The sequence below is a fragment of the Chelonoidis abingdonii genome, chromosome 4 (genome assembly GCF_003597395.2).
Source record: "Chelonoidis abingdonii isolate Lonesome George chromosome 4, CheloAbing_2.0, whole genome shotgun sequence".
NCBI lineage: Eukaryota > Metazoa > Chordata > Testudines > Testudinidae > Chelonoidis > Chelonoidis abingdonii.
Window position 1 is genome coordinate 37,055,316 of NC_133772.1, and position 12,806 is coordinate 37,068,121.

The 12,806-nt window shown below is 46.1% G+C and overlaps 1 protein-coding gene across 1 annotated transcript; it reads right to left on the reverse strand.

Annotated features, from left to right (window-relative positions):
* Nucleotides 1-1,411: 1,411 nt before the first annotated feature.
* Nucleotides 1,412-11,580, reverse strand: SSR4 (signal sequence receptor subunit 4). Its single transcript, XM_032801557.2, is given in 4 exon segments — nt 1,412-1,551; nt 1,554-1,966; nt 4,189-4,239; nt 11,558-11,580. Coding segments are annotated over 4 exon segments (606 nt in total). The 3' UTR covers nt 1,412-1,432.
* Nucleotides 11,581-12,806: the final 1,226 nt, after the last annotated feature.

Genomic DNA, 12,806 nt, shown 5'->3' on the forward strand with positions numbered 1-12,806 from the left:
CCACGTTCTAGCCACTGGGCCACACTGCCTCCTCTACAGAAATGACAGTCCTGGAGTCACTTGATTTTTTTTAAGAGGGAAAAGTATAATGCACAACCACTGAAAGCAGATGTGCAGATGCCTTGCAGGGTGCCCTGCATCTTGTTCAGTTCATGTCTGAAAAGCTCTTGGAGCATGAGACTTGCTAGATCAAAGCTCAGTATTACTGTGGATGAGCCTTGTGGATTTGGAAAGCCCTTGTGGGATAGGTCATTCTTAATTTCTAAGGCCTTTCTGCATACAGTCTTTCTACCAGGTATAGGGAGTTTGTGGGTGACCCCACTGTACCCTGCGAGGCTTGAGGTGGGGCCCAAATGGAGGTCTAGGCAGCAAAACTCTGGAGCTCTGGTACTACTGCATTTCTAATGTGCTGTGCATGAATGTGGCAAAGGGGAGGAGTTTATATTTCTGTTTTACTGGTGTATCGTGCAAGGAAAATAGCGCACTGAGGTCTAAGCTGGTTCTCCGGGAATGAGCCTGGCTGTAGGTTAGATGCACAGCCGATTACGTACAGTAGTTTCCCTAAGGCTTTCAGTTACTTTGAACATGTAGCACTGGAAACAACCATCTTCCTCAGCCCAGCACAAGGCAAACCTTTGGTCCTGCAAAGATTTCAGGCCCAGATTCCTGATGTTCTTGGTCCCTTCAACCATCGAGGCTAATCTTAGTCCTTTTCAGTGGAAAAGATGGATTTTTCTAGCCCTTTCCACTGCACATTTAGGGGTCGGTTCAAATCTCTTTGAAATGGAACCTTCCCATTGATTTCAGTGGGAAGTGGCTCAAACTTTTCTCCTTCAGAAATGTAAATGGATTGCTAGACGCTGAGAGGAAAAAAATCTCCCTGATACACTAACACTCACGGACTATTCAGAGCCTCACACTGGGCAAGAGGTGTCCTAGCTTTGTCAAATAAGGGACCAGAGAATAATTTAGCTGGCTTTCCCCTGAATCCTAAGCCTGGCTGTGGCCCCAGCACTGTGAAAGTGGGTGTGGTGGGAACAGCTGGACTCCATGTATACAGTGTGGCTTTATTTTTTAAGGTGAACTGCTAAGGATTTTTTAAGTGCTTTTTATGCTCTTTTTCAGTGACCTCAAAAAAGCTTCCCCTTCCCCTCCCTGGTGAGAATGATTGATTGATTTTTTTCTACATGTTTTTTACTTTAGAAATATCAGACCCAAACTTGAGTCCCAACCGCACAGAGAAACCCTTGACTCAAGTGCAGGACTGCTTTTCACTTGAGTTGGCTGGCCCAACAGGGGAAATGGGCTAAAGCTTAAGTTAGCACAATTTGTCAACTACTAACGCAACCACTCTGCTGTGTTTATTGGGGTCCAGCAGGGGACACACAGAGGGGCAGCGTTTGGCCCCACAGGGGGGATCCCGGCTCCCCCCTCAGGTCTGGATGCTCCCCTTCACATTCAGGGCCAGGTAGTAGACGAGGAGCCCGATGGCAGCAGCCAGCACCTCCGTGGAGACCCAAGGTCTGCTCCAGGTGCCCTGGTGATCCACGCTGTGAACAGGGCTCGGATCACCAATACATCCTTGTTGTTGCGCTGGGCCTTGTGCAGGGCACTGTACGACTCCGCATCGAAGAACTTCACTTTGTAGATGCCCGACCGTGTGGCCCTGTGTTCCGTGCTCCATGAGACCTGGTAGCACCCCACCTCCTGCCGCCGAGTGATGGGGAACTGTTTTCTGTTGACGTCAACATGCAGGGCAACATTCTGCGCCCCGTTGCGGCAGGTGAGCGTGATCTCCACCACAAAGATGCTCTGCAAGGAGATGACGGCGTCGGCTGTGGTGTAAGAGGACAGGACGATGGTGGGCTCTGGGCATGTCTTACCTTTGGCCCTGGCCAGTGCTGCTGCTGCTGCCGCTGCCAAGAGCAGCATGATCCCCGCCAGCGCCACCAGTGGTGGAGGGAGGCTAGCTCCTCTTGAATGCTGCTAGTCCTCCAGTGCCTTCCCACAGTCTCCCTCCAGCTGTGTGCCCAGAAAGAACAGATACGCTCTCTCCCAATCCCCTGGGAAAGAATTCACAGAGCAACTCAGCTTACTGCAGCACTGATGGTATTTCTACATTACAAGCACGACCGTGACACTGCTGCAACTCCACTGCAATGTAGACACTTGCTACAGTGACGAAGAAGTTTTTCCTGTTGCTGTAGTAAATCAACTCCTTCTAGAGGCAGCAGTGAGGTCAATGAAGAAAAATTGGTCGATCTAGCTGTGTCTAGAGTGGGGGTTAGGTGGACCTAACTGTGTCGTACAGGGCCGGTGCTGTTCACAGCTCTGAACGACAGAGATAGGTCTACCTAAGTTTTAGGTGTAGACCAGGCCTAAGAACCACAGGACACATCTCTAGAAGCCTTAGCACCACATAAGAGAGTATAGCACCTCAGTGTAAGGCTCCATTTACACTTAAAAGCACTACAGTGGCACAGCTACAATGCTGCAGCACTTCAATGTAGACACTTACTACAGCACCAGAAAGGGCTCGCCCATCGCTGTAAGTAATCCACCTCCCTGCTAGATTGCAGAAGAATTCCATTGACCTGCCTACACCAGGGGTTAGGTTGACGTAACTAAGTCTCTCAGGGGTGTGGAGTGATGTAGCTATGCCAATATAACTTTTCAGTGTAGACCATCCCTGAAAGACAACAGCTCAAGTATTATTTCTCAGTGTGGCTGCTTTCAGGCAAGCTGGGTTAATTTGAGAGAAGTAACTTGAGCATACATAACGCAAGTTAACTGCAGTGAAGATGTACCCTGAGAGAAAGGCCTTCTATCCTTTGTTACTGAACCTAAAAGCAAACATAACTGGGCTTTGGAACTCCTTGTGTTTTCCAAGGGGCTGATTGTATGGCCCCAAATCAACAAAGCATTTTAAGTCCTACTGAAGTCAGTGCGATTTAGGCACATGTTTAGGAGCTTTGCTGAATCGGGGCCTCAACCCTGTTTCTGTCTGCAAGCAAAAGGGCATTTCAGTAGCTCAACTGCTCAAGTATTTTCCTTGAGTGAGGAAATGTATCACCCCTAGGAAACATCAGACACCACCAGTATGAGGTAGGTATCTGCAGAGTGACTTTTATCTTAGCTATCCAGTCATTCAGTTTAAGCAGGCAAGTTGTTTATTTTAGAGATTAGATAATACTTCCTGACTGGCCAGAGCAAACATTTCACACTGCAGCCAAAGTTCATGGTAGCAGCTCTGAGTTGTCGTCTCTGTTTCCAGTTTGCACTGACCAAAAAAACAAGGGGGAAATGGGAAAGGAAGCTGAGCCCATGCTGTAGATGTGTCTGTCCAAAGGTCAACGTGGAGTCAGCTGAGTATGTGTAAATTCCCTTTTTATGAGAGGCGGCCCCTAGACTCTAACCCACCACAGGAATGTTTTAGAAATCACCCGAGGGCTGCTGAACTATGTGTTCTTTGAAACAAGTGCAACTTGAACTTTATGATGAGTTCTCACTATGACACAGAAACCCCTGTTCAAACAGCCTCAGCTGCAGCTTTGTAACTGCCTTGAGATAACTACTTGCTACTTCAGCTCAGTAGAATGTGGCCTATTTTCTCACAGGGAACCTGCTGGCGCTGCTACCATGAGCCCCAGTACTCGAGCTTAGTCATCTACCTTTAATGCTTTCTGCTCACCAGAACCTCTGAGCTAATGTGGGAACCACCCACAATCTACGCTAGAGAGAATGGGGGACCTGTCACATTGGACATTTGTCAAGTTTCTCCCATTAGTGATGAATTGCCCTTAGCAGAAAGGGTTGGAGGAAGCATGGCCTTGTGGGTCTGGATCAGTATTTAAGGGCTGGGATTATCAAAATGCCTAAGGAATTAAGTACCCAACTCCCATTGAATTCAACTCCCTTAGGCACCTTTGAGAATCCCCGCTCTGCCAGACTTCCTGTGTCAATGTAGGCAGGCCATTTAGCCTCTGTTTTCAAAAAGCCTCTAATTTTTAGGGCATCCACGAGTGGTGATTTCTGAAAAGCTGGGCTGCAACTCTGTGCCTCAGTTTCCTTATCAGTGACAGTGTTTCAGGTTCCTTTCAGATCATCTTCCCAGCCCTGCTGTCTGAATGAGGCTCTAGCTCAAAGACAAAGGTTCCAGTATTTTGTTTGGATGTGGCATTCATGTACCTCAAGCCTGGCATTACTCCCAGCATTTCATCACTTCTGTTTTGATTAAACCTGGAAGAGACCAAGGACACATAAATAAAAAACACTGCCAAGCAGGTTCAGTTCTCCGCAAGAGATCAGGATCAGCTCAAGCTTTTGGCTGAGGAGTTTGGGTTTGTTGCCAAAACAGATGGTTCCATGCCCCACTACTCGGAGAAAAGAGGAAACTCAGACTTTATGTTTATTGTTCTATCAGGGGTCCATACTGTACTCCCCTGTGGAAGATGCCTGGGGTTTCACCCCATAACTAGCAAATCTGAGTGTCTGCAGGAAGAAATTGACATCTCTGTGAGTGCCTCTGTTCAGCTGGCTGGCCCCACTGCAGGTCCTTCCACAGAACAACTGCTGAAGGTGCCCCACTTCCAGAACACATCCCGCCCAAGCAAAGGAACCCAGTTGTGAATTCAGAATGTTAGGAACCAACTAAATGATCACCTTGGCTTGTGACTATGGTGTATTGAAAACTGTGTTTAAAATCGTAAGTTTAATTTTAAATGTCAGAGGGTTTTCTTGATCCTGCTTGCAGAGAGACGGCTCTGTAGGGAAGTGTGCAGGGCCGGTGCTGCCATTAGGCGGTCGCCTAGGGTGCCAGCATTCGGGGGGCGGCATTTTGTGTGCTCCCCATGGGAGCTTCCAGTTCTGTTCCCGTCACGCCACCAAAGAAGGACCTTCTTCTGACGTGCTGCAGAAAACAGCGGCAGGCAATTGAGCAGCTCAATGACTGCCGCTGTCGCCTGCAGCATTTCAGCAGAGGGTCCTTATTCGGCGGCACGATGGGAGTGGAACCGGAAGCTCCCGCGCGCCCCATGGGGCACGCACAAAATGCTGCCCCCGAATTCTGCCTAGGGTGCCAGAAACTCTGGCGCCGCTCCTGGAAGTGTGGGATCTGGGCCTAGCAGCAGTCAATCTGCGGTTGGCTCCCTAGAGTAAAATGAGGTGAGCTGTGCTTCTCTGTATAGGGAGCTGCATGCTTTCTCTCTCTGTGGTTTTTAGGCTCTTATGTGTTATCGCTCTGAATTCTATGAATTGATGTAGTATTATGTTGCAATCTTCCAGCAAGATAATTTATACATTAACTAACTTTGTGGTGTGTATGCAGTGAATGTACTCATGGTAGGTGACCTAACTTGCAAAATTCAGCAAGAAATGGAGCTAAATATGCAGGGAGAATGGCATTAAAAGCAAGAGTACCATAAATGAGAGAGTCTCACATTCAGTTCAGTATTTCCAGAATGACTCCCCTCCTCACCATGGCTGCCTCTACCCCACCTGCAGAAAAGGGGACTGCAAAATACATGCTAACCCTGTTGCATGAGACCGAGGGCTTGGAATAGGGTTGCCAACCCTCCAGAATTGTCCTGGAGTCTCCAGGAATTAAAGCTTAATCTTTAATTAAAGGGTGTCCTGTGATGAAACCTCCAGGAACATGCCCAACCAAAACTGGCAACCGTGGCTGGAAAGAATGGATGTTTTCTGGCATCCTTAGCAAGGTAAAACCCCTTGAGCCCTGTGGACTGCCTGCTTTTATTCTTGGTAACTTAGTACCAGTTGCCATGGTTCTGTCCTCTGCCATCACCTCCCACTGTACCCTTTTCACTCAGTGCAAGATTCCAGTGTTAGCCTATTGTCTTCAGGATGCACCAATCTTTTTGCAATGAGCTTCTCCCTGGCCCTGTGCCACGGTTGGGCTCTCCTCTTCTGCAGTGTATGGACAATGGGTTTAAGTCCCTGGGGCAATGTACATTGGTGGCTTTGATCCTTCACAAGAGATTTAGGGCACATCTACATGTATAGCACAGCAGTGGCGGAGCTGCAATGCTGCAGCGTGTTTGGTGCTGTGCCCACGAGCGCTTATGTCGGTGTAACTTATGTTGCTCAGAGGAGAGGTTTATTCACACACCCCTGATCAATAGAAGTTATGATGACCTAAGCTGTAGTATAGACATAGCCTAAGTTTTTGCTTTTTCTCCCTGTGGCTATACAGCTTCTGAATGCTCATTTGTGCCAGAACCAGGTCTGAGAAGGGGAAAAAAACCCAGGAAAACAATACCAGGGACACAGGAGAGGCTAAGTGGCACCTGCAGCAGAGAGATGCGGGGGAAGGACAAAGAGTGGGATGGCAAGAAAGACGAAGGAGACCTTGATGTGAGAGGCTGATGGGCACTGGAGCCCAAGAAGGGAGCGAAACGAAGCCCTGGCAGCAGGGAGGGGAGACCTTGGAAAGAGTAACAAAGACTAAACAGAACTGAGGATGAGGAACACCCCACCCCCCGCCCCGCTGGAAGAGCCAGACAGCTGTGCAGGCATTGTCTCTCACTGGAAGGGGATAAATACACGCTTTGATGAATAAAAAGCAATATACTATGGGTTTTTTGCCTTCTCTGATTTGTGAAACGTTTGCACTTTTGCTAGAGTCTCCAGTGTTTCTTTTTATAGCTGTTCAGTGTGATTGCTCATTCTTCCTAAATAATCACCAGGGTTGCAGTATTGATAATTAAAAGCAACTTAGCACATTTTCTTTGGGGAGACAGAGTGCAACAATAGACACTTTGAGTTTTCCCAGCTGGCAGAGCAATCCCAAGCTACAGGAAACGCTTCTCTACACAAGGCAGAACATATTGATCCTATTCACAATTGCCTGCATCTTGCATAGTTATTCGCATTCTGATTAGGTGGCATACAACACCCACTTTGCACTAGTATAAATGGCTACAAAAGGTGTATGAGGAATTTCTTAAACTAAAATCTCGCCCCCCCTCCTTTCTGTCCCATTTGAGCTGCTTGGGCTCTGTACCACCACTTCTTCCCCCACAGGGGGGAGTTCTAGGCCTCCAAAGGCTGCAGCCTGCAAGGGCAGGAGTGGGGCTTTATTGTACCATCATGTTAGAATAACCTTGAGGCTGCTCTAATTTGCACAAGCAGCTGAACTAGCCCTGCCTCAGGCTGTGCAAGTAGCATGTAAAAAAGCCAGGCAACCATCTATGCCTTATTTTCTCCTTAAACTCACTTTGTGTATTTCTACTGCAGGTGAGAGTCTCATTCTTATATTTATTATTAATCTTCCATTATCATAATTTTGTTCAATGGAGAGCTAGGGCCAGATTCTCTTGCCTTTAGAAGCACAAAGGGAACTGAAATCAGCAGGATCTCATGCTGGAAATTGTTCTCAGGTGGGGGCATCTTCAGCTCTTATTTTACTCCCTCTTCAGCACCCAGCATAACATGTGTTGGGGCACTGTGGAGGTGTGGCCAGAACATGTTGAGCTTTGACTATCCCTGGCTGGTGATAGGCCCTGGGGGACATTTCCAGGGAGTGTAAATCAGAGCTGCCCCCTGGTGGTTCTAATCTACACCAGGGCTGGCACAGAACTGACCTAGGATCAGGGAGCTGCAACTATTTCAGCCACCTTCTGCTGGGTGCAGCTCAGAATATAGGTCCCTGTGTTTGGTTGGATGAGAGCAATTTCAGTCCACTCTCAGTTTAAGATGTGGATTGATAAGACCTTCTAATATTTGGAACAGATAGTTTAGCTGGCCTAATGTCTTCTGCTCACAACTCTTCATATTCTGTATCAATTCTAACACTATGCTCTGTATTTCAGTTAGAGTTCTAGCTACAGCCATTATAGGAAGATTTTGAAACAAGGCCTATTTAAGCCAAGTTGTTTGTTTTGCCAGTGGCTGTCCTCCCCAACCAACTTGTTCCCCATTTTCCCCAGCGTGCCAGACTTTTCTGACTTGCTGAAGTAATGGTTTGACATTAGACTCAGCTCCTTCAGGTGCTTTGAATTCTGAACTGCGATACAGAATGTCTTGTCTTTTCATATGCTGGAGGGATGATTTCCAAGTCTGGCAAACTTCAAGCCAGTATTTCAGAATTAGCATCACTTATTTTAAATCCAGATGGTTTCCCAAAACACCAAGGTGCTTTTGATAAAATTAGGGACATGTTCAGGTTAGAAAAGAATGATGACTTCTATCTATAGAATTATTATATCCTCCTCCATTTTCAAATCTTCTTCCATTTACACTTCTTAGTGCATACCAATTCCTGTCTATTACAGTTTGTAAATCATGTTTCTCTATAGTAGCGTAGCTGTATAAGAATCAGCTCCCTTGTGTCTATACACAGGAGCTACTCTTATTAGACAGTGGACAGGTCTCTCCTAGGGTCATGATGGAATCCCCATTACTATTGCTGGAGCAATTTTAACTTAGACTGAACTACAACACTGCAGCAACAGTCCTGCAATGGGCGGGGAGAATGGATGAAAGATGATTCAGTAGGTTTTCCCCACCTTTAATTTCTGACTTCCTTACCGCAGAGCTGCTCTTGAGCTTTCTAGTTCCTTTCAAGTGGCCTCTTTACAGAGCTTTTGGGTTATGTGAGACCTGAGCCAAAGCCCACTGAACTAAGCGGAAAAACTCCCAAAGGCTCTGGCTCAGGCATTTACGGTTCAAAGGATCCACTGCACCTGAAGAGGACAGAGAATTCTGCGAGAGAACCAGTGATGAAAGAAGCTCTCATGCCAGCAAGGCAGAAGACTCACTGCCCAAAAGTCAGCATCTGTTACTGATCACTTTAGTCTCCTGGGAGCTTTGATATGGATGTTTCAAGCCTTTAAGCATGTCATGCACACTAGGGTGTTAGGGTTTTGCTTTATCTTTAAACTAATAATCTTATTCAAATATAATAAAGATACCTGTAAGAGTCTTGAAGAGGCCTTTAATATTCCATAGTGGAGGCTGCATGCAATATTTAGAGTGCCAACTAATTTAGGTTAGATAGGTGTGTTGCCCACAATAAGGGGACTCCAGTTTAAAACTTCCTCCAGGTACTCCTCCTGTTGGTCTCGTGTGTTGCGCTGGAGGAATGGAATCATGATTTCAGATGCTCTCGCACTGCCTTTGACGACCCCTGGGATATCTGTTGAAACAGTTGTCACTGCCCAGTGCAAAATTCTGAAGAGGGCTGGGCTAAGAACTTGTAAGGAACCAGACACCCTCCAAAGAAAACATTGAATTCTTAAGGGAAAGACTGTTTCCTTTTAAACCACAATGATATTAACATTCAGCACTAGACAATGGATTACTAATGGGAAGCAAGAAGTGGGTGTTTGTGGAGAAGTATAGGAAGACATGACTCATGTTGTAGTACAGGTCTGAGCTGCGTAGCTCATAGGAACACCCATACTACAACAGAACATGCCTGAGCTAACAATTGATGATCATGAGGATATGGTAAAGCAAGTGAGTGCAGGAGATCTATGGTTTATTTAAAAAATAATTTCAAGAGTTCTAATCAGACACTAACTTCAACTCACAATTGCTTTTCCTTTTTGTGTAGAAGTTGTACACTTTCCCACCTTGTGTTAGAGATTCATCAAGAGCTGTTTGCTGAAAATCTAGAAGTGCTGGAATTGAATTCTCGTTGGATATGAATTGCTGGAGTTGCAAGTCCCATGAGCTCCCCACTCTTTGAAAGTTCAAACCCTCTGCTGGCATCAGGCTTTAGCTTCGACTAACCTACAAAGGAAAATTAGACCAAATACAAACCCCCTTGACAGAATGCTTTCTCTCCAACTCTTGTAACCACTGTCCTAGGTTTGATTAACTGTATTGTCCCAGAGTTTGACAGCTATCGTCATGAGTCATGCATAAAGAGGTGGTCTCTGCTATAGATTAATAGATTCTAGGACCGGAAGGGACCTCGAGAGGTCATCGAGTCCAGTCCCCTGCCCTCATGGCAGGACCAAATGCTGTCTAGACCATCCCTGATAGACATTTATCTAACCTACTCTTAAATATCTCCAGAGATGGAGATTCCACAACCTCCCTAGGCAATTTATTCCAGTGTTTAACTACCCTGACAGTTAGGAACTTTTTCCTAATGTCCAACCTAAATCTCCCTTGCTGCAGTTTAAGCCCATTGCTTCTTGTTCTATCATTAGAGGCTAAGGTGAACAAGTTTTCTCCCTCCTCCTTATGACACCCTTTTAGATACCTGAAAACTGCTATCATGTCCCCTCTCAGTCTTCTCTTTTCCAACTATAGCTAGTTCTTGATCATTTGGTGGCTTTGGAAATTAGGACCAAGGCCTTGAATTGACAGGAGTGAACTAGGGGACAAAGGTAAGAAGTACTGACCTAGTGTGTTCCTGGTGGCCTGCATCACTGAAGAGGCACCCAGCTATGTTTTTCATGAGCTGGGGGCATCAATATTGGTTCCACCTTCAGCTCCAAGTACAATGATTTACAATCATCCATCAATGTATCACTGTGAAGTGTCTAGCCAATTATATGTTGACAGAATGCATTTCTTGACATTGTCACCCCGTCTCTCCAGGTTTAATGACTATTCCAACAGGAGTCCAAGACTTTCCACCACTTTGAAGGAGAGATCAGACAGCTTCAGTGAAAGTGATAGGTATCTCAGTTAATTCACAATGTTGGTGAGAAGAAGGAATCATCACCTTGGTCTTGCCTGGGTTAAATATGAGCCAGCTGTTCTTCATGCAGATGCTGATGTCTTGCAGAATTTGACACATTTGGCAACATTAATTGCGTCTAAAGAAAAGAACTACATGTAGAGATTGTCAGAAGAGATTTGTCTCATAACTGCATCATCGTGTCTTATGTAGAGGTTGAAAAGGTGGAGGGAGGGAACAGAATAGGAGACACCACAGGCATGGGCACTTGGAGAAAGAGGTTCAGTTGCCCATCTGTCTGGCATCCTGTTTGAGAAGAATAGAGCCAGTGTATTGCTATTCCATCTACTCTACGTATATCATGTAGGCAGATCAGGAGCATCTTCAACTGTCTGTCTAAAGCTGGTCAAGTAGTTAAACTTAAGTCTGTCCTACCTTGTATTTAATTTGGACATTCTAGTTTCCTTCCCCAGAGCTGAAGAGCTCTGTGACGCTTGAAAGCTTGTCTCTTCTACCAACAGAAGTTGGTCTAATAAAAGAGATTATCTCACCCACATTGACACTCAGATTAGAGCCATTTCTCTCAACACTCTCTCCTGTAAATTGAAATCATGTGTCCTACAAACAACCCTGTCTTTAATTAGACAGTCTTTTATGTCTCTGAAGTTACATGTGGATGCCAGAGTTCTCAGCTCAGTAATGTAAGTATCTATTCCTCCTACTGCTTCTTGGTTTTGGGTTTTAAAAACTCAGCACTCTATAGACTCATTCTGTCTGGGATCAAATGCTCGAATGTTTTTGTTGTTTATATCTTGGGCATCATTACTGGCAACTGTGTCTCACTCACTTCTTGTCACCCACTTCTCCCACTCCCCAGTGAGATCGTAAAAAAGCTTTACCTACATGTTCTTATCTTTATCCCCCATGGTCAACTCTGTTTAGACTCAGTTCTTGCTTCCATGCTCGTGCAAGACTTTTTGTCTGGAAATCCAGTAGTCTGAGTCACTCTATGCTGTCTATTTGTTCTGTTTCTAGGAGCTGCTGTGGGTGTCACTGGCTTGTCCATTGCCACCATGTACTGCAACCTAGGTGATAACATGAGGACTTCACGTTTCTAAAACTAAATTGTCTTACACACATGCTGCAACTCCAGCTACTTGTCAAGTTGTGTGCACACCATCAGACTTCCTGGTGCTCCTTCCAACTCTTTCCTCCATCAACTTGCGCTTCTCCCTCCATGTTCCATGGAGGTTGCTACTCCTCCACCCCCAGCTCCCATTTTCCACATCTTTAGCTCTCTAGCTAGCCCTGCCTGTATTAATCCACTGAGAGCTGAGGACTTGGGTGCTGCAATCCCCAAAACAATTTAGGTGCCTAAATTTCAGCATTAGGTGCTTAAGTCCCCATTTCCAGCACCAGTGCAATTTGTGAAACTCCCATTGGGCTACCGCCTAACCATACCGGTGCCTAAACTCGCTTGATACCTTTCTGCTGTGAACGTTTCCTACGCGCCCAAGTTTTAAACATTGGGGTATGCACACTGCTGCCTCCTCCTAGACGTCTGGCCACCTATCTCCCACCTAAGCCCCAGACTAATTCATGCACTGGAGGAAAGAGTGTTCAGCTGCCTAAGTCAGGTGCAGGGCCCAATCTAGTAGGCGGCCTCTGAGCATACCTATTGGATTGGGTTCCATTCAAAATCCAGGAGGAGGTGCCTGCTTTATAACTTAACCCAGTGGTGAAGACACTTATCTGGGACGTGGGAGTTCAATTCCTCCCCGTCTGGCAGAGGGGGAGAAAGAATTTGAAGAGGCGTCTCCCACCTCTCAGGAGGGTGCTTTAACCACTGAGCTATGGGATATTCTCAGTCTCTCCTGTTGAAGTTGTTCCACTGTGGATAAATGATGAAATAGTGATTGGAGCAGGGGCGCTAGACCCAGAATCTCCCACCTCCCAGGTAGATGCCCTAATCACTGGGCTCCAGAGTCATGGTTAAATATTTCTCTACAGTGGAACTAGCCAAATTCTGAGAGGTTAATATATTTCCATTGAGGCAAACAGATGCTTAGAAACCTCTGGAAATAAAGTATTTTGGAACTCATCAAACCAAAACCAGTGCTGGAAATGCTCCTGATGTGACACTGTCTGCCAC